The sequence below is a fragment of the Rutidosis leptorrhynchoides genome, chromosome 4 (assembly GCF_046630445.1).
Source record: "Rutidosis leptorrhynchoides isolate AG116_Rl617_1_P2 chromosome 4, CSIRO_AGI_Rlap_v1, whole genome shotgun sequence".
In the NCBI taxonomy this organism is placed as follows: domain Eukaryota; kingdom Viridiplantae; phylum Streptophyta; class Magnoliopsida; order Asterales; family Asteraceae; genus Rutidosis; species Rutidosis leptorrhynchoides.
The window spans coordinates 283,997,621-284,021,892 of NC_092336.1; the positions used below are offsets into that span (position 1 = coordinate 283,997,621).

Genomic DNA, 24,272 nt, shown 5'->3' on the forward strand with positions numbered 1-24,272 from the left:
GATAAACAATCCATTTATATGAAGAGTACGAATGAAGCTAACATAGAAGAGTGAAATGAGTAAGTGTAGATTCATCTTATCATTTGACGTAGATATGATTGATTTCCAGATTTCAAGGGATTTGATCAAAATCTTTGTAATAAGATTTGATTCTCCGGTAACAAAAGGAATTAGGATTCGCTTTAAATGCGATCGTCCATTTTAATTGTTCCGTCGGAGATTTTCTTATAAATTCACCTCCTTCGTTTTCTTACAACTCACACCTTCTGTTGATGCATTTTATGCAAGTCCCTAGACATCTACCCACGTCCATTGCAGGTACAACAGTTTACAGGCCACCATGATTGTTCGTTATTATCCTATCCGTGTTTGTATGTGGTTACAGCAACTACAGGAACAAGATTTTGATGTTTGACTATGTTAGACTTAGTCAGACGTCCGAGTGAAGCCTCACTCGTACGGCTGATAGGCTCATACGCACGGTTGATACTGAGCTAAGTCACAATTACAACCTAAATGAGAAGACACGAGTGAGTGATCACCCGTACGGCTGATGAAGCCAACTCGTATGTGTGATGGATGAATCATACGGGTGAGTCAACAGCAGGGGTATATAAAGTCTTATGTTCTTCATTTTAGGTTAAACCTCTCATTTGTTACACACACTCAGATCTGGTGAGCTCCTCCGATTCTCTCTCAACCCAAATTACCCAGGTAGTGAATAATAGCTCTAGGTGTTGATCTAATCACACTTGATTTAGTTATGGTATGACTAAATTAATCCCAAAAAGCTTAACCTATTTACTAGAGGGTTTGATTCACTTATTCCGTCATTGTGTGAGTTAAATCTGTTAATTTCTAAGTTCCTAGTCATGTTTGATCACCTTCTATTCTTTCCCCCTCAACTCATATTTTAAAGTGTTCATCAATATGCTCCATCCAGTTCTGATTCTTGATATACTTATAACTTTCATATCGGTCATTCTTCTTTTTCATCTACCGCCGGAAGAATCTATTTAATTCTACTATACTCTTGGGTTTATAGTGTTTCTAGTTCTCCCGTGTCTTTATATTGCTATTTGCATCGATATATATGGTTTATAATTTTTGATTTGTCGTTGGGCTTTATATCTTCCCTTATATTTCAAAGTCTCTGTTTCTATCTTCTATAATCATTGTCATCCACAGTTAATGCTCTCTTTTATTTGCTGCAATTTATACCCCAATTTCTATTTCAGAGTTTTGTCCTTTCGTTTCTTCTTCTTGCGATTAAGCACCGCTTGTAATGGTCCAGAATTCACAGATATGAATTTCGGAATGAACATTGTTAATGTTCTAGGAAGGAAATTGTGATGGCACGATCTTGACTTGTCAAATTACTAGAATACCTTGGAAAAGGCCGAATCATCAAGAAATATTTTTTTTTTTGATATTTTAGAGGTTAAATAGAATACAAGAGTCGTATAACATGGCACATGATGATGTTATGATCTGTGAATCATCACGTTCCATTTAGAAACTCAGCATGAATTACTGTAATATAATCACGTTGATCAAGTGTCATTATATTATACTAACTCATGCTTCAGTTTCCAACACTACTTCAAAAACATTCATATTTTAAACTCAAAGGTTTACAGAGTATAGGAACTAAACAGTTTCCTTTTTGATGTAATACAGATAGCGCAAAGAGATAAATGATTCCAGATAAGAATAGTTATGGAAATATCTTCAGAAATATGGAGGATATTTATAATGAAAGATACGATGATATCTTAGAATCTCTAATATCATAGGATGATGAAGAATATTGTCTGTAAGGGTTTAGTGTCAGGAGCAAGGTATTCGTTAATGACTTCAGCAGACACTGAATCATTTGGATTCTTTGAAGGCAGGTTCAGTCTTTGTGATTTGTCCACAGCCTCCTTCATACTTTGCTCAATCCGTTTTCCAGTTCCAAAACTTCTCTATTTCTGAGCTTTGTTAATACACTAATCTTTATCATCAAACTTTTTACTGCTAAGGTCGTTTACAGTTTTTGTTGCTTCATCAGCATTTCGAGAACTAGTTCGCAGTTCAGAGTGTTTTTCAGAAACTTCACATTCGAAGTATGTAAGCCTTGGAAATAGACATTATGTATAACTGTTGGCGTCAACATGCTGTGAGATTTCAAAATACTGATTGCTAATTCCCAATGATTCGTATGGCAATTCTCGTTACAAGAGGCAGATGAGTAAATGATGAGGTTTCGATAAATATAAAGATTCTTCGGAATGCTCAAGATCAGTGAAGTTGTTGGTAAGTTTATTGCTAATGTGGTGGAATATGAAAGGTTCTCCGGTAACAAAAGGGTAATCACATATATCAAAATTATGATAAGGCTACTCCGAATGAAAAAATCGAAGTTGTCTTGCTGGAGCTGTGATATAATTTGCTACTTTGCAAAGGAATTGCAAGGTTATTTTTTTGCTAATAAATGCCAAAAGATCTGACACAGATATGTGTTGAATTATGACTTTGGTTTCGAGAGCTTTTTAAGTACATAACTGTGGGTAATATGTGGTTGGATCATCATCTCGATTGCTCATTATTTGAAGTGTCTTCAGAGATTTTCGAAGGGTTTGAACACAGATTGTAATTGTTTGTATACATTTGATGTTCTAACACACTTTTGAAGTCAAAGTATAGCTTTGAAAGATGTAAGAATCTAAAAGTGATGGTACCGGTTATATCTCGAATTGAATTCTGAAATTTTAAAATCAGAATATGTAATTGGGTTTGAATTAGTATGGTTGTTTTGATTTCTATGAAAGAATGTATATTATTGTGAAAGTAGGAAGTATAATTGATAATTTGCTTAATCTGATTCGAAGAATGTAACATATTAATTATGAATTTATATATATCTCTCGGGTATTACCTACCCGCTAAAAAATTTTCACAATTAATATTTTGTACATAAGAATTTTATTACAGTCTTTATGAAAATATATATGTATATATTCTCCTCAGATGTAACATAGATTTTAATGAGTTAATACTAAATTAAACTCATTCGATTTACGGTTGGAACTAGAATTAAGTAATTCCTTGAAGGCTTTAGAGGTTACATAAGTATTTCTTCAATAATATTGAAATTATGAATCAATACTTCGTTATTTGTTGAGATGTGATGTTGTTTTTCGTTAAATTCTTGTGAACTTCGCAAAGTACGAATGATGTTATCTGAAAAGTTTCGGTTACATCAATGATGAAGTGTAAAATCAAATATATACTTGATTTATTAGGAATTGGAATTTGTTGAATTGAGACAGAGATTGTAGTTAACGATGGTTAAGTCGCGGGCGAGGGACATACATTATTGCATATTTGTAATATGAATTAACCGAGTAGTTAAGATTCACACACAATAACTTAGCACGGAAAGATTTATTTTTTATTTCAAAATATATATATATATATATAATATGTATATAATTTCTTCAGAGGGAATGAGTTAATTCTTCATAACTTTTTGATACAATATACATGTTATTGATTCGTAATGATGTCCACAGTGATTCTTGAACTGATGGAGTTTGTGATATTATAGGTGTTGTTGATTCTGATGTTGACTGTACTAACGATGTTGGTGACGCTGACGGTACTGTTGATGCTGTTGGTAAAACAAGTTTAACTTGTTAATCACACACCATTTTTGTCAGGGTTTCTACTCTTCCTTCTATCATTTTGGTTCACTTAACTGATTTATGGTTAGTGCTAGATTAGATAATCTCTAAGACATTAGAGATTATATAATCGCCGCGGAATGTTTCTCCAATAAAGTTATGAATTAATGCTTCGTCAGTTATTGTTGTTGGTACTCCTTGGTATCTATGGTGCGTATGACGTTGATGCTAGTGGGACAGATTGTGAAGTTGAGGTTTACAACGCGGTTGTGGTTGGAGGTGGTAATGGTACTGTTGGCATTGATGATGGTGGTACTGGTTATGCTGCTGGTGCTACTGCTGGTATTTGTAATCTCTGCACCATATTCTCCAAAGCCACTACCCGAGCGCGAAGTTCGTTGACTTCTTCTATTATTCCAGGATGATTGTCGGTCGGAACGAGAGGATAAATAAAATCTAGAATTTGATGTAGTATATAATCGTGACGAGATACCCTGGAAATAAGAGAGAAAATGGTGTCTCGAACAGGTTCGCCGGTAAGTGCTTCAGGTTCTTCGCCAAGAGGGCAATGTGGTGGATGGAAAGGATCGCCTTCTTCTTATTTCCAATGATTGAGGAGGCTACGAACCCATCCCCAATTCATCCAGAATAGGTGATGACTGATTGGTTGATCCATTCCGGTCACACTGCTTTCGGAGCTTGAGTGAGATTCCATTTCAGAATCCGAGTGACTTGAACTGATGAGAAATTCCATTTCGTACGATTGGATAAAGGATTTTTGATATAAAATGATTTTTCGGCTATCGGGTGGTATTCTATTTACATAGGATATCTATATATAGAGATCAAAAGATTTCATAGATTACGGAGGAATTTGCGGGATATGTCAGGCAAAGTTTAAAGTAACAGATACGATAAGATATGATTTAGCAGATACGCTAAGATATGAATTTTGTCTATACAATACTCATGCAATTAATGTAGCAAGATGTGTCTAGACTAATAATAATAAGCAGGTAATTTCCTATGGATGATAAGAAGATGATTTCCGACTAGAAATGATAAGCAAAACTTTTGACATGCAGACACGGTCGAAGTCCAGACTCACTAATGCATCCTAACGACTTATCAGTTAGACACACTAATGCAGACCTGGTTCTCTAAGACCACCGCTCTGATACCAACTGAAAGGACCCGTTCATATAAATTATAAACGATTCACAATAGTTGATTACATTGCGAGGTATTTGACCTCTATATGATACATTTTACAAACATTGCATTCGTTTTTAAAAGACAATCTTTCTTTACATCAAAAATTGACAGGCATGCATACCATTTCATAATATCCACTATCCAACTATAAATTAATTTAATAATAATCTTTGATGAACTCAATGACTCGAATGCAACGTTCTTCGAAATATGCTATGAAAGACTCCAAGTAATATCTTTAAAATGAGCAAATGCACAGCGGAAGATTTCTTTAAAACCTGAGAATAAACATGCTTTAAAGTGTCAACCAAAAGGTTGGTGAGTTCATTAGTTTATCATAATCATTTATTTCCATCATTTTAATAGACCACAAGAATTTCATTTCCAGTTCTCATAAATATACGTCCCATGCATAGAGACAAAAAATAATCATTCATATGGTGAACACCTGGTAACCGACATTAACTAGATACATATAAGAATATCCCCTATCATTCCGGGATCCTCCTTCAGACATGATATAATTTCGAAGTACTAAAGCATCCGGTACTTTGGATGGGGTTTGTTAGGCCCAATAGATCTACCTTTAGAGTTCGCGTCAATTAGGGTGTCTGTTCCCTAATTCTTAGATTACCAGACTTAATAAAAAGGGGCATATTCGATTTCGATAATTCAACCATATAATGTAGTTTCGATTACTTGTGTCTATTTTGTAAAACATTTATAAAAGCAGCGCATGTATTCTCAGTCCCAAAAATATATATTGCAAAAGCATTTAAAAAGGGATTAATGAAACTCACCATACTGTATTTCGTTGTAAAAATACATATAACGTCATTGAACAAGTGCAAGGTTGGCCTCGGATTCACGAACCTAAATTAATTATATATATTTATGTGTTGGTCAATATTTGTCTAACAAATTAGGTCAAGTCATAGTGTACCACAATCCTAATGCTCGAGACTAATATGCAAAAGTCAACAAAAGTAAATTTGCCTCAAAATAATTTCCAAAAATCTATACATGATTAATATATAGTTTAAATATCGTCGTTTTATATTTTTAAATATTTTTAAAAGATTTTTTAGAGTAAATAATATAATTTATTTATTAATAAATAAAATTTTATATTATATTTATATAATAAAATATACTTTTATATATATTAAGTAATAAAATTTATAGGGTTCATTTAATATTATAAAGATAATATGATAGGTATTATTAAAGTAAGTTATTACACGTAGTAAAATATGTTTGTATCAAATATTTATTTGATAAAATAATATCTAAAATGATAGTAAGTAAAAGTTGTATTATTTTGTAATAATAATTATTATTATAAAAATATCAATATTTATAATTACTAAGATGACATTATGATAAAACGATAATTCTAATTATGATAACTTTAATATTTACGATAATTTTTAATATTATCTTTAAAATAATAATTCTATTTAAAATAATAATAATAATGATATTTTATAGTAACAATGACATTTCTATTAAAATGATAATTTTTGTTAAAATGATAGTTTTAATACTAACGATAATTTTAATAATAATAGTAATGATAAAAATAATAAGAACGATAATTTTATCTAAATCAATATCTTATAATATTTTAATTTCATCATGATACTCTTACCCATTATTTCCTAATCGTTTCGTTTAATTGCTTTTAATCGTCTCTTATATCGTGTTCGTAATAATGATAATAATAGTAATCAAAATAATTAGGTGTTACAAATATTTGTTTTAATTACACTAATATTAATAATGATAGTTACTATAACATTATTAACGATAATACTAATAATTATCTTAATGATAATATAGTAATAATAATATTAACAATAACAATAACCATTTTTAAATAATGATATATATATTAATAATGATAATAATAATAATAATAATAATAATAATAATAATACCAATAATAATAATAATAATTGGATAATAATAATAATACTAATTATAACTTTAACGATAATAACGATAGTAATAATAAAAAAAATAACAATTTTTTTTAATGATAAATCCTTTTATTGATAAAGATAATAATAATAATAATAATAATAATAAGATAAAACTAGAACGACAATAATAACGACGATAATAATAATCATTTTTAATAATAATACAAAAATTCAATGGACTATAACTTCAAATCCGTTCATCGAAATCATTCGATATCTAAATGAAAAGTTCTTAATTTTTCGCTAGATTTCCAACGACATGCATATCTTATACCTTATCTCAGTCGCATATATAACTAATTCAGGATTCAACATAACCTAACTAAAGGCAATATCAAAAGTACAAACATGCATAATCCTATATACTCGAGCACTAGTCAGGGATACACTATTAGTATGTAAAAGTTAAATTATGAGTACTCACGTATCAATATTGAGATTCAATATTGCAGGAAAGGTACGTAGACGTAACAGAGATGATAAACACTATATTGACCTCACGAGCATACTCATGAACCATACCCAATCACCTCCATAGCTATAACCCATAATTTCCTTAATCCAATCCCATTCGAAAAACAATTTCGAAATCACTCGGACAGCACTCTGACGTAATATTTTATGTATACTAATAATATCTTGAAATAATACGGAGTAAATATATATATGTAAATCGATTGAGAGAGTTTAGAGAAAAATATTTTCAAGTTTCTATGAAATAATGAAACCTATTGAATTCTATTTATAATAGATTTTTGAATTATTAAAGTGAATTATTAAAGTATGAATTATTAAAGTGAATTATTAAAGTATGAATTATTAAAGTGAATTATTAAAGTGAATTATTAAAGTATGAATTATTAAAGTGAATTATTAAAGTATGAATTATTAAAGTGAATTATTAAAGTTAAAGTAAAGTAAAAATAAAGTAAATCTAAAGTTTAAGTATAGTAAAAGTATAAAACTATGTACGTATAATACGCGTATAAATATATATAATATTAATTTAAATCGTTATATATATTTAATAAAATAAAATATAAATATCGTTATCTTTATCATACTGGTTAAGTAATGAGTTGTCAAAAGTGGTTCTAGATATTTATAAAAGTTATATACGTTTTAATAATAAAGTTCTTTTTAAACTGAAAACGTTTTTGTACGTTTGAAACTAAATCAAATAAATATAATAATTTTGTTTTCCAAAACCAAATATATTTTTAAGAATCATTTTGTTTAAAGGTTAAAATAATGGAAATCGTTATATCATAAAATGTTTTAGAAAAGTAGAATCATATATATTCATAATAGGTTTCAAGTTTTTAAATTACAGTTTGTTGGTGAAGCATGAGATAAAGTTCAAAGGTTAAATAAACGTATGAAATCATCTTAATGAAAAATATCGAGTTACTTAACTTGTCGATATCCAACATCTAAGTTATTTACACTTCACGTTCTTACTTATAAATCACTTTACCATTTTCCGAATGTTGTCAAAAAGAATAGATTTCTTAAATCACAGTGGACCTCATAACATAGACCCGTAATCATATCATAATGTATCTGATAAATCAATCATTTGATATTATCTTCTAATTCCATCGATAAACATATTGAAACAAATACGTTCATGTAAAGTATTATACGTTTAATACTTTATTAATATTCTCAAGTTATAATATATATATACATATATATATATACATATTTATTTATATATAACGGTTCGTGAAAAGTCGGAATTTGGTCGAGGTTATAATGAATGTATGAACACAATTTAAAATTCTTGAGATTTAACTTAACAAACTTTGCTTATCGTGTCGAAATAATATAAAGATAAAGTTTAAATTTGGTTGGAAATTTCTGGGTTGTCACAGATTGAACCCGCGACCTCTCGATACCCGTCAACACACTCTAACCATTACTCCGTATTAACATTTCTGTGATTATTAGAACGCATTTGTATTTATTTAAGTTTCCTGTTTCCCTTCTTCTTCCTAACCATCGACACTGAACCAATCCCAGAAATATCTCCCATTCTAGTAACTAGGTAATTTATTTGTTTTTAAGAATTTTCAAATGAAATAGTCACGATTTAAAACTTGTGACTTTAGATTAACAAAGGAAAATATAAAAAAAAAATAATAATAAACAGGTAACTGGTACTCGTAAAAGCTTGATGAACACAACATTTGATTTTGAATTCAAGAGCGTTTTAGATAAGACTTATAACATGAAAGAGATGTTAAATCATCCCTATAAACTATCTGCATCAACAATTTAACTCAAAACACCTAAACAAGTTCGAATTTCACCATAAACACATCGTTTGACTTTTTGAAAATTAGATTTGACTTCGAAAATTCCTGATGAATATGAAAAATTAAGGATCGAAACTTTCCAGATACATTACTTGGAAGATTTCTATCCTAACTGGATTCATAGATTCTTAAAAGTGTTTCAAATTTCGAATTTTAGGAAGATGAATATATGAACAGGGGGAAACGGTTTTCTTGTATCTGTTAAATGAGTTTGATTCTTTTAACAACATCAAGAAGTATATAACGTGCCATATACACGATTGTTACTGTAACACGATTTGTTTGTATCTTGAATTATCCCGACAGAAATCCACGGGTAAATAGAAACAGAAGAATTAAATACGCGTACTGAATCTGTTTTTCCCTATTTCTATATCTTTTATATTTAATATAGTAAATATAGATTATTAATTATATTAAATATAATAATATATTAGTATTAATAATAGTAATAACAATAATAATAATAATAATAATAATAATAATAATAATAATAATAATAATAATAATAATAATAATAATAATAATAATAAAAATAATAATAATAATAATAATAATAATAATAATAATAATAATAATAATAATAAATTATAAAAAATGCTAGTAATAATAATATTATTAATGATAATGAATAGCTAATATTATTAAAAAGGATAGTGATAATTAATAATAACAATGATAATAATAATAATCCTATTAATTATAATAATATTAATATTATTAATGATAATAATAATATTAATAATACTATTATAATCAATTACACATATCAAATATATATATATATATATATATATATATATATATATATATATATATATATATATATATATATATATATATATATATATATATATATATATATATATATATTTATTTATTTATTTTATATTAAATATAATAATATTAATGATATCAATATTACCAATGATAACAGTAATTTTATATATCCATTATATTCAAACTTATAATTAACTTTAATTATTAATATATTATGATATCATATATTAAATATTTATCATTTATACATTTATATATATATATATAGATTACATTATATATAATATTGCTTATGTATAGTATTCATATATATATATTTATATCTTTATTTACACACAATGTTCGTGAATCGTCGAGCATGATCAAAGGGTAACTGATTATCTGATTATAGATTTCAAACTTTCTAGACTCAACATTATAGATTTTGCTTATCGTGTCGTAAACATATAAAGATTAGGGTTTAAATTTGGTCGGAAATTTTCGGGTCGTTACAGTACCCACCCGTTAAAGAAATTTCGTCCCCAAAATTTGATCGAGATCGTCATGAATAATAATAAAATGTTTTTATGACGAATATGAATTAATAGCTAGAGTTTTATCACCATTTAGTAATAGTGGTAAAACAATTCGATTATGTGAAGCGTACGAGTGAAGTTGTCACAAGAGATTGAGATAGAGATTTAACTTTTGACGTAGTCACATGGAATTTCCGGAATTTAAGGGATTTAAAAGAAAATCTTGAAAATCTAAAAGATTTGATTCTTCGGCGAATAAGAAAATTATGATCTTCTCTGATTTAATGCGCCAATTTGTTTTGATTTCTCTGTCGGATATTTCACTATAAATTCACTCCCTTCTTTCCTATATCTTCCATATCTCCCATCTTCTATTCTTCCTCCTCAATTCATACCTTAAGGTATTCTTCAAAATGCTCCATCCCGTTCTGATTCTTGTTATACTTCTAACTTTCATATCTCTCATTCCTCTCTTTCATCTACCGCCAGAAGAATCTATTCACTTCTATCATTTCCTTGGAATTATAATATTTTTAATTCTCCCGTGTCTTTACGTTGCAATACATATTGATATACACGGTTTGTAATTTCTGGGTGGTTGTTGGGTTTTATATCTTCCCTTATATTTCGATGTTCCTGCTTCTGTCTTTTGTAATCATTGTCATCCACAGTTAATGCTCTCTCCTAATTGCTGCGATTTTTTCCCCAATTTCTATTTCGGGGCTTTGTCCCTTCGTTTCTTATTCCCGTCCTCAAGTCAAGCGAGTAATGATCCGGAATTCGTAGATATGAAATTTGGAATGAACATAGCTAATGCTCTTAGAAAGAAATGGTAATGGCACGGTTTTGATTTGTCAAATTACCAGAATATCCTGAAAAAGACCGAATCATCAAGAAATATTTTCTTAATATGTTTAGAGATTAGCTAGAATGTAAGAGCCGTGTAACATAGCACATGATGATGGTACTGTGAATCATCACATTCCATTAGAAACTCAACATGACTTACTGTAATATAATGACGTTGATCAAGTGTCATTATATTATACTAAACCATGCATCAGTTCCCAACACTACTTCAAAACATTCATATTTTAACTCGGAGGTTTCAGAATTTAGAAACTAACACAGTTTCTATTATGTTATAACGCAGATATTACGGCGAGATAAATGATTTCAGATAAGAATAGTTGTAAAAATATCTCCGAAAATATGGAGAATATGTATAACAAAAGATATGAAGATATCTTATAATATCTAAGATAAGATGATGATGATGATGATGATGATGAATATCATCTGGAAAGGTTTAGAATAAAGAGTAGGGTTCTTACTAACGGTTTCAGTAGACACTGAATCATTTGGATCCTTTAAAGTCAAACTTATTCTTTGTGATTTGTCTACGGCTTCCTTCATAATTTCGCATAATCCGCTTTTTGGTACTAAATTTTCTATTAAGTGTTTCCAATACTCCATTCTTTATCATCAACTTTTGGTCATTAAAACCATCTACAACATGCTGCTTCGTCAGCATTCTCAAAGTTAACGGATCTGGGTCATCGGTTATCAAACCGAGGTGATTTCAGGAGAATTGTGTTTTTAGATGATTAAACGCTGGTGGTAATATAGTGGGATATAAAATGTTCTCCGGTAACGATGGCGAAAAGACAACGTATATATATATATCGAGGTTATAATAAAACTAGTCTTACTGAGAAGTCGAAGTTAACTTGCTGGAGCTGTGACAAAAATTGACTACCTTGAAGAAGAAATCGTAAGGCTGTTTTTGCTAGTGAATGGTAAAGGATTCAACACAGGTACGTGTTAAACCATGACTTTGGGTTCAAGAGTTTTTCGGGTGCATAACTATATGTAACAATCTTTTCTTCCGTAGATGAAGTGCGGTTGATTCAACCTCTCGATTGAGGTATTTTCAAAAATCATGAAAGATTTGAACGCGGATTGTAACTGTTGAGGTACAAATGAGGTTTAAGATAAAATCAAGTGGCAAACTTGAAGAATTATTTAGTTTCATATGTTATAATCATAATTTTAAGTCATTTTAATTGTCCAAAGTTAGCAGTCCAATAGTCCGATTGTCCAATGGTCCAATAAATTCATATATAAATTAAATATATAATATTCAAATTAATTTATACGTTTCATGACCCGTGTACCGGTCTCAGTATTGATCACAACTCAAACCATATATATATTTTGGAATCAACTCCAACCCTGTATAACCAACTCCCACATTCACATATAGAGTGTCTACGGTTGTTCCGAAATACATATATAGATGGGTCGATATGATAGATCGAAACCTTGTATACGTGTCCCGTTATTTATAGTGCGTAAAATAAATAAATATATATATCATGACCCATGTACAACGTATTGTCTCAGAATTAATCTGACGTATTATGTACGTGTGTCCCGATTTAAAGTGCGTAAAAGTAAATAACAGAAATTAAATGACAATTAAATTAAATTGCAATAAAATGTAACAAAATTAACAGTTAGCTGGGAACAGTTAGCTAGGAACAGTTAGCGTGGAATCTTAACAATATTTCAATTAGTTAATCCGTTTGTTTCTAACACTTTTTATTTGTCCAATGTTTTCTTCGTTATGCCACTTGTTGGATTCTGATAGGTCAAAATCCAAATATGAAATTTGAATGGAAGTGGTTATTTTGTGGTGAACAGATACGTATATCGGTGGTTGTAAATAGGATAGTAAATAATCATTGAATCAGATTTGAAGAATGTACAGTGTAACTTATTAATGTGAAATCATAAATATTCCTCGGGTACTACCTACCCGTTAAAATATTTTCATCATTAATAGTTTGTACGAAAGAAATTTTTTTTTTAATTACAATCTTTATGAAAATATACTTGCATATATATTTTCTTCAGATGTAATTATGAATTTAATGAGTCAATAGGATCTTAAACTCATTTGATTTATCGTTATTACTAGATTATATGATCTCTAAAATATTAGAGATTACATAATCGCCATGTCGAACGAAGATAAATGAGGTAAAACAATACGTAAAGCGAAGATAATCGATGTAGAATGATATGTAGAATGAAGATCATACACGAAGTACAGATGGGGTTATTGAGGCGTGTGAGGTTGATATCCGAGGTACAGATTATGATGTTGAAGTTTACGACACGGTTGTGATTGGGGGTGATAAGAGTACTGTTGAAGTTGATGATGGTGATGCTAATTATGCTGCTGATGCTGCTGCTGGTGTTTGTAACCTTCGCACCATATTCTCCAAATCTGTCACGCGAGCGCGAAGTTTGTTAACTTCTACTACTACACCTGGATGATTGACAGTTGGGGCTAGCGGATGAATAAGATTCGAAATATGGGATAGTATATAATCGTGACGAGATAATCTAGAAATGAAAGAGAAAATGGTTTCTCGAACAGGTTCGCCGGTAAGTGCTTCAGGTTCATTGACAAGAAGGCAATTTGGTGGATGAAAAGGATCTTCGATGTGGAATGATCTTTGGATATCAGATGATATTCTAGCTATATAGAATATCTATATATATAATACTAAAGATTTCGTAGACTACAGATGAACCTACGGCATATGTCAGGCAAGTCTACAGATGCACTAAGATATGAATTTTGTCTATACACTATCGATGCACTATATGCAGTAAGACGTGTCTAGACTTAAGAATGATAAGCAGGTAATCTCCTAAGGATGATAAACAGATAATTTCCGACTAGAAATGATAAGCAAAACTTTTTGACTTGAAGACACGGTCGAAGTCCAGACTCACTAATGTATCTTAACGACTTATCAGTTAGACACACTAATGCAGACATGGTTCGCTAAGACCACCGCTCTGATACCAACTGAAAGGGCCGCTACTAATCCATCCGGACGAAGTCCTTATCATTTGGTCCCATTGCGATGATCGACTCCAAATAATGTCCTTAAAATGAGCAAATGCACAGCGGAAGACTTAATTCGTACCTGAGAATAACATGCTTTAAAACGTCAACATAAAGTTGGTGAGATATATAGGTTTGATACTGGCAGCGTAATAACTATGGACCACAAGATTTCATATAATTAAACATAATACACTCGCAAGTGTATGTAAAAGTAGTTGAGCACTTGGTAACCATACTTAACATTTAAATTATCGCAGCATATTCTTAAATAATCGCTACACCGTACCAAGTGTAGTATACAGAAACGAAGTACTGTGCAACCGTTGAAAACTGGTCGTCCAGCCCGGTTGGGGTTGTCAGGCCCGATAGATCTATCAACAGGATTCGCGTTTACATTCCTCATGTAAATATTAGCTACCAAGTATAAAGAAATATGCCATGGTACAACTCAACATAGAATTTATTTTTGATCACTTGTGTCCATAACGTAAATCATAAAATGCATGTATTCTCATCCCAAAATATTTAGAGTTTAAAAGGGACTATATACTCACCACACTGTATTTTGTAGTAAAAATACATATAACATCATTAAACAATTGTAGGATTGGCCTCGGATTCACGAACCTATATCCAATTATGTATATTAATACATGTAATGGAAATCGAAAAAAAAAATTTATATTATTATTAGTGGTGAAATTTCTATATTAATAATTTATATATGTTATTTTGTCTATAACAATATTAATATAGTTAAGTTTTGTATTATATATCTTTTTCTATAAACAATATTTTGTTTACAAAATAATAGTTATAATAATACTAGAATAAGTATAATGATAAGAATAAAAATTTTAATACTACTAATAATAATAATGATAATATTAATAATAGTTTTTATGAAAACTATGATAAATTAAAATAATGATACTTTTAGTAATAATTATATAAATTTTTAATAATAACAATACTGTTAATGATACCTATATAAATGATAATCTTAATAATAATACATATATTAATAATAATAAATATAATATTTAAATGATAAACTTTAACAATAATAAATATATTAATAACACTTATAAGAATAATAATAATGATAATAATATTAATCATAATAATAATGGTTAATATTATTAATTATAATGATAATAGTAAGAATTACAATAATTAGTAATAATAATAATAATTAATAGTAACAATAATAATTATAATTAATAATAATTAATAATTAACAATAATAATAATAATAATAATAATAATAATAATAATAATAATAATAATAATAATAATAATAATAATAATAATAATAATAATAATAATAATAATAATAATAGAATTTAGAAACTACCTTAATAAATGCTTTAAAAAGAAACCGCCCATAGCGGGGATTGAACCCGCGACCTCTCGATACCCGTCAACACTCTCTAACCATTACTCCGTATTAACATTTCTGTGATTATTAGAACGCATTTGTATTTATTTAAGTTTCCTGTTTCCCTTCTTCTTCCTAACCATCGACACTGAACCAATCCCAGAAATATCTCCCATTCTAGTAGCTAGGTAATTTATTTGTTTTTAAGAATTTTCAAATGAAACAGTCAAAATTTAAAACTTGTGATTTAGATTAACAAAGGAAAATATAAAAAAAAAATTAACAATAAACAGGTAACTGGTACTCGTAAAAGCTTGATGAACACAACATTTGATTTTGAATTCAAGAGCGTTTTAGATAAGACTTATAACATGAAAGAGATGTTAAATCATCCCTATAAACTATCTGCATCAACAATTTAACTCAAAACACCTAAACAAGTTCGAATTTCACCATAAACACATCGTTTGACTTTTTGAAAATTAGATTTGACTTCGAAAATTCCTGATGAATATGAAAAATTAAGGATCGAAACTTTCCAGATACATTACTTGGAAGATTTCTATCCTAACTGGATTTATAGATTCTTAAAAGTGTTTCAAATTTTGAATTTTAGGAAGATGAATATATGAACAGGGGAAACGGTTTTCTCGTATCTGTTAAATGAGTTTGATTCTTCTAACAACATCAAGAAGTATATAACGTGCCATATACATGATTGTTACTGTAACACGATTTGTTTGTATCTTGAATTATCCCGACAGAAATCCACGGGTAAATAGAAACAGAAGAATTAAATACGCGTACTGAATCTGTTTTTCCCTATTTCTATATCTTTTATATTTAATATAGTAAATATAGATTATTAATTATATTAAATATAATAATATATTAGTATTAATAATAGAAATAACAATAATAATAATATTGATAATAATAATAATAATAATAATAATAATAATAATAATAATAATAATAATAATAATAATAATAATAATAATAATAATAATAATAATAATAATAATAATAATAAAAAATTATAAAAAATGCTAGTAATAATAATATTATTAATGATAATGAATAGCTAATATTATTAAAAAGGATAGTGATAATTAATAATAACAATGATAATAATAATAATCCTATTAATTATAATAATATTAATATTATTAATGATAATAATAATATTAATAATACTATTATAATCAATTACACATATCGAATATATATATATATATATATATATATATATATATATATATATATATATATATATATATATATATATATATATATATATATATATATATTATATTAAATATAATAATATTAATGATATCAATATTACCAATGATAACAGTAATGATATATATCCATTATATTCAAACTTATAATTAACTTTAATTATTAATATATTATGATAACATATATTAAATATTTATCATTTATACATTTTTATATATATATATAGACTACATTATATATAATATTGCTTATGTATAGTATTCATATATGTATTTATATCTTTATTTACACACAATGTTCGTGAATCGTCGAGCATGATCAAAGGGTAACTGATTATCTAATTATACATTTCAAACTTTCTAGACTCAACATTATAGATTTTGCTTATCGTGTCGGAAACATATAAAGATTAGGGTTTAAATTTGGTCGGAAATTTTCGGGTCGTTACAGGTTCTCCGAAACATTGGTTTCGCGTCAAAGTCTAGTCTCAATCACTTTCTCCCAAAGCTTCATAGTATGACTAAGTAATTTTATGCCTCTATAGTTACCGCAACATTGAGCATCCCCCTTGTTCTTATAGATGGGAATAGTCTCACTCAGTCTCCATTCCATAGTCATTTTAGAGCTTCGAAACGTCTTGTTAAAAAGGAAAGTCAGCCACCTAACACCAGTGTCGCCCAGGCACCGCCACGCCTCAATAGGGATCTGATCCGGTCCCACTGATTTATTTCTCCCCATCTTTCGTAGTGCCAATCTTACTTCCTCTTCGCTAATCCTCTCACAATCGATGTTGTTATGGCATTGTTCTATATCAGCGTCTTGTAAGTCCTCGTGGCGCTCTGGTCTTCCCCCTACAAAGAGAGATGAGAAATACTCTTCCCATATTTTCCTAATTTCGTCTTCCTTAACTAAAGTTTGACCATCTTCATTTTTGATAAACTTGATGTTATCAAGATCCATACGTCTTCGCTCCCTAGCTTTGGCTATCTTGTAAATATCATTAGCTCCCTCTTTGGAGTCAAGTTTCTTATACAGATCTTCATATGAATTTTCTTTTGCTAGGGCTACAGCCTTCTTAGCTTCTCTTTTGGCTTCTTTATATCTCTCTACAGCCCTAATTCTATCCGTCGGAGTCCCCTCCCCACCAGTGATGAGCTCCCTAAACCTTAATTGCTTAAGCGCAACTTTGCTTTGAACCTCGTCACTGAACCACCATGATTCTCTAACAGCCCTATGGTCTCTAGATGTACCTAGAGCCACACCTAGGGTTTCCTTGGCTACCTCTCTAATGGAGGACGCTAGACAATTCCACAATTGATGCGCGTCATCATTGGATACCATTTCTAATTCAGCATCCACTCTACCTACAACCGAGGTTTTAAAGGTCTCTGCCTTCTCTCCGTTCAAATTCTTCCACAAGATCTTAGGTTGGACTTGTCTCACACTCTTGGTGGTCCGTCTCTGGAGAACCAAATCCATGACCAACAGTCTGTGCTGGGAGGAGCATGTCAAGGCAGTCGGGACCTTACAGTCTCCACAAGTCCTAAGATCCCCTTTGCGAATTAACATGTAGTCAATCTGGGTACTATGACCTCCGCTATGAAAAGTTGCTAACTGAGCATCCCTCTTCTTGAAAAACGAATTCACAACTGCCAAGTCGTGGGCAACAGCAAATTCAAGAATAGAGAGTCCTTCCTCATTTCTAGCTCCGTACCCGAAACCCCCGTGGACTCCCGCATATCCCTCAACATCAGATCCTATATGGCCATTGAGATCTCCACCAATAAGTAATCTGTGGTCCGGAGGGCACATCCTCACAACCCCATCTAACGATTCCCAGAAGTGTCTCTTTTCAGCATCTCCACGGCCCGCATGGGGTGCGTAAGCGCAAATTACAGTGTAAGTCACCTCCTGAATAACCAACCTAACCGACATAATCCTGTCGCTCTGTCTACCTACATCCACAACATACTCGTTGTAGGGTGGGCCAATAATGATTCCAACCCCATTCCTAGCTACTCTCGATCCCGAGAACCACAACTTGTAGTCATTGATCCTAGCCGCCCCTCGACCTTTCCATCTAGTCTCTTGGACGCACAAAATGTCCACTTTGCATTCACGTAAAGTCTCGACCAGTTCATACCATTTGCCGGTCAAAGTTCCCACATTCCAACTACCCACTCTAATCCTACCCAACCTCGCTAACCTATTGCCGCTTCTAGGCCCAATAGACCTACCCGCCCCTGAACTAGAAGGACATGACCTCAAGAAATCATAAGAACGTCTAGTGTCTATCTTACCAAACTACAAGTAGCTAGAAGAAAATATGATAAAGTAATAATAACTATAAGCAAGTAGTAAAAATATAAATAAATAACATGGAGTAAATAAAACAAAATTACACCAACCACAGTAGGTAAATTATTATATTATATATATTATATATAGAATTATAAGTAACCTAACCAAAAATTTTGCTTATAACAAATTAGAAGGAAAAATACTACAATTATAATATGAAAAATAAAAGATCAGAAAAAAAACTAAATATATAAATATAAAAAGATCCTACTAGCTGGAAAAATAAAAAATAAAAACTAAAACTCCTAAAAATTACACAATAAAAGAACAGGTAATAGAAATGCAATTTGAGAAAACAATTAAAGAAAAATGCAAACAAAAACCAACTTGAAATTAGAGTAGCAAAGATTATAGAAAAAGGAAGTTTAAGGGTTAGAGAAAACAAACTCAGCCCTGTTTAAACAAGGGAGTTCCGACAGCAGCGGCACCCAACGGCTCAGAGACAGCAGCAAATAGCAGATTAGCAGAGTTTCTGGTTCCCAAGGGCTCTTGCTACAGTCTCCGTTATACTACCTGCGAAAAAGAACAGAAAAAGTGAACGAAAAAAAAAAGAAAAAAAAATTCCGGTGACCTGAGAGGCGGCGCGTGGCGCGCGTTTCGAACAGTATGCTGGAGAAAGTTGTACTCTCATGTTTGGAAAATTGCTGCGAGTTTAATGGTGCGTCATAATGTCATCTTAGTAATTATAAATATTGATATTTTTATAATAATTATTATTATTACAAAATAATACAACTTTTACTTACTATCATTATAGATATTATTTTATCAAATAAATATGTGATACAAACATATTTTACTACGTGTAATAACTTACTTTAATAATACCTATCATATTATCTTTATGATATTAAATGAACCCTATAAATTTTATTACTTAATATATATAAAAGTATATTTTATTATATAAATTTAATATAAAATTTTATTTATTAATAAATAAATTATATTATTTACTCTAATAAATCTTTTAAAAATATTTAAAAATATAAAATGACGATATTTAAACTATATATTAATCATGTATAGATTTTTGGAAATTATTTTGAGTCAAATTTACTTTTGTTGACTTTTGCATATTAGTCTCGAGCATTAGGATTGTGGTACACTATGACTTGACCTAATTTGTTAGATAAATATTGACCAACACATAATATATATAATTAATTTAGGTTCGTGAATCCGAGGCCAACCTTGCACTTGTTCAACGACGTTATATGTATTTTTACTACGAAATACAGTATGGTGAGTTTCATTTTCCTTTTTACCCTTTATATTTTTGGAACTGAGAATACATGCGCTTTTATAAATGTTTTACGAAATAGACACAAGTAATTGAAACTACATTCTATGGTTGAATTATCGAAATCGAATATGCCCCTTTTTATTAAAGTCTGGTAATCTAAGAATTAGGGAACAGACACCCTAATTGACGCGAATCCTAAAGATAGATCTATTGGGCCTAACAAACCCCATCCAAAGTACCGGATGCTTTAGTACTTCGAAATTTATATCATGTCCGAAGGAGGATCCCGGGATGATAGGGGATATTCTTATATGTATCTAGTTAATGTCGGTTACCAGATGTTCACCATATGAATGATTATTTTTGTCTCTATGCATGGGACGTATATTTATGATAACTGGAAATGAAATTTTTGTGGTCTATTAAAATGATGGAAATAAATGATTATGATAAACTAATGAACTCACCAACCTTTTGGTTGACACTTTAAAGCATGTTTATTCTCAGGTGTTAAAGAAATCTTCCGCTGTGCATTTGCTCATTTTAAAGATATTACTTGCAGTCTTTCATAGCATATTTCGAAGAACGTTGCATTCGAGTCATTGAGTTCATCAAAGATTATTATTAAATCAATTTATAGTTGGATAGTGGATATTATGAAATGGTATGCATGCCTGTCAAATTTCGATGTAAAGAAAGTTTGTCTTTTAAAAACGAATGCAATGTTTGTAAAATGTATCATATAGAGGTCAAATACCTCGCAATGTAATCAACTATTGTGAATCATTTATAATGTATATGAACGGGTCCTTTCATGAATGGTTGGTCTTCTACTTCTCATTGTGTGATTAGCCCTTTCTTGTAGGTCTTTGGGCTTGCTATCTTTTCTGCTCTGGGCTCTTTTTCCTTTGGGCTTGTTTCTGTGTTGGGCCTCAAGTGGCATCTAGCTGTTGCTTATGTTCGTTGTGAGTTGACCTTTTATAGCCATGTCCAGCCTTGTTCCAGACACTCGCATACATTCATCTATCAACCCTATCTTATCGAATCTATTTTAATCGGCTGATAAATTAGGGTTTATACCCATCGTGTTCAATCACATATCATACATACAATCTTGATTAAGTTTGATCCATTATTCTGTTGGTTGTACGTTCTGGCTGTGTTTCACATCAACAGAAACTATTTTGATTGTAATAATTTTAGCACTTGGGTTGTTCATTGGTTATAATTTATTATTTCAAGTTTTCTGGTATTGAATTTATGTTTATTTCAAAATAGAAATATAAATTAAATAGAAATAGATGATAACCAGGGTTGGTCCAACGTTTTCTAATGCCCTGGGCAAGCCTCGTATAAAATGCCCTTATAAATAAATAAGACATTTATAGGGGTTTGGAACATAGTTAAGTCAGATAACTCATGATCATGCTAAATTATATTATTGAATAAAAAATTTACAATCAAGATTTATAAGTTCATTATTATTATTATTATGTACTTTCACATTATTATTATTATTATTATTATTATTATTATTATTATTATTATTATTATTATTATTATTATTATTATTATTATTATTATTATTATTATTATTATTTTCCTAACTAACAGAAAATTTATTCAAAAATTCTTATGAAATATATATATATATATATATACTAATTAACGTAAAAAAAAACTTTATTTCCATTGGCTACAAAGCCCACCTTCAACTGTTATACTGTCGCCCTTTTTCCTTTTTTTAATATTAAGTCCCCACTTCACTTTTCCTTCCACATACCACCACCATCACTAAACCTCCTGCCACCTTTGGCCACCACCTTCAACCACCGCCGCCAAACAACTTCAGCCACCACCACTTACCCATTGACACCCACCATCAACCACCATCCGCCACCAATGACCTCCGTCAGCCACCAGCTTATGCCGCCAAATAATAAACTTTTTATATTTAAGCAATTAAGATATGAATAATAATTTAGGCAAATAAATAAAGATATGAATAGTAAACCAGTGACTACCATCGTCCACCAGCAATTTAAACCTTCGGCCAACCACAACCACGATCTTCGTCTAGAACCACCATCAACTTACTACCACTGCTAGGGCTCCCTTCCACCATCACCATTACTCTCTTGCCACTAACACTATGGATCTGAGTAAAAAGAAACGGAAAAGAGGAAGGTAGCGGTGGTGAGAGAGACACAAGTCGGCGTCGGGCTGACCAGTGGCGGCCGAAAATTAGAGAAGGGAGTGGAATTTCTTTAAAATTAGATTGTGATTGAGAGAAAAAAGATGTGGTGTGGTGAATTTATTTTGTTAGGTGAAGATATGAGTTACTGTACCTGTCAATCTCATATCTCATACAAAAAAAAAATACTGAGTAAAAAGAGTGCAATAAAGATTGTGCAGGCTTTTCTAATGAGTTTGGCCCCACAAACCTATATCCCATCCCAATATCAATAAACCAAAAAACACAAACAGATCATCTCCTTACTAAAGTATCTAACCCCAAGTCCCATAACATATAACATATTCGAATATTACATACATGATTTATGATATATATTTCTATATTATATTTTAATAATGGTTAATGATACTTAACAGGCTTAAAAATCAGTTTCGAAAACATGAATCTCAAAATACATTATTAGCATCAACAAAACAACTCTAGTTTATAATTGGAATAGTAAGATTGAAAATCTAAAAAAGAAAAAGAAATTATTAACCTGAAAGATCACGAGACTAACTGTATTCAAAATCTTTTCTTTCTTTACGTTATAATCTTGATTTTTTTTTTTTTCAACAATACTCTTTTTAATCTATGCAAACACACTTGCATTTGAATTTTAAATAAAAATTTCATTATTTTTTCAGAACTTAAATATATTTTCTTACAAATTTAGGGTTATTTTGGTGAATCGCCTTTTTAAATAAACAAAAACTTCTTTTATATTATTTTTTACTTAGTTTTTTTCACTTTCTATTTCATTCCTTTATTTTTTTTAAACGTTTAATGAACTGTCAGTTAAACGTTTTTTTAAACATTCAATTAACCGACCGTTAACCGACAAAAATCACTCTGCAGCGAAGCGCGGGTCATTTATACTCGTTTGGAGTATTTCATGTAGCCTTTTACGGAGTGTTTCCTTTTTTTATTTAAGAATCCAATGCTTAAACATATACTTAATTTAAAACTTTATTGTGATGACTAGAAGATACTCACACTGAAATATGGCACTCTCATGTGTCTTACCAGTGAAGGCTCAAATGATAATTAACGAGAAAAATATAAAGAAAGTAACATGGAAAAAGGAAATAATTAGTAACAAGCGTTGATTCAAATGAACTTATGTTTGATGCAAATAAGAGAAAATATAATTAGCGGTAACATGGACACTACCTAGATTTTGTTCCGTTGGATCAATTTTTAATTCCTAACGAGAACCGGATCGGCCCGCGCGATGTGACGGGGCTTTTCGACTTGCATATTCATATTTAACGTAGCGTTATGTATTTACAGAAAAAAGGGTCTATATGTTAAGTTCCGTTTTAGATGTCGCTGTGTTTAATGTTTTTGAAAAAGTGTCCGTTTCGAACGTAGCTAGTTTCGTTTTGTTC

The 24,272-nt window shown here is 30.2% G+C and overlaps 1 protein-coding gene across 1 annotated transcript in view; it reads right to left on the reverse strand.

The window, feature by feature from the left end:
- The window catches only part of LOC139841654 (uncharacterized), a 54,485-nt gene extending 31,709 nt beyond the window's left edge, over positions 1 to 22,776 (reverse strand). The window contains exons 1-3 of the mRNA XM_071831862.1: positions 22,693 to 22,776; positions 22,512 to 22,589; positions 17,587 to 19,342 (exon numbers count right to left, since the gene is read on the reverse strand). Of these exons, the coding sequence (XP_071687963.1) occupies positions 17,587 to 19,342; positions 22,512 to 22,589; positions 22,693 to 22,776 (1,918 nt within the window). The remainder of the gene's footprint in view (positions 1 to 17,586; positions 19,343 to 22,511; positions 22,590 to 22,692) is intronic.
- Between the last annotated feature and the right edge of the window lie 1,496 nt (positions 22,777 to 24,272).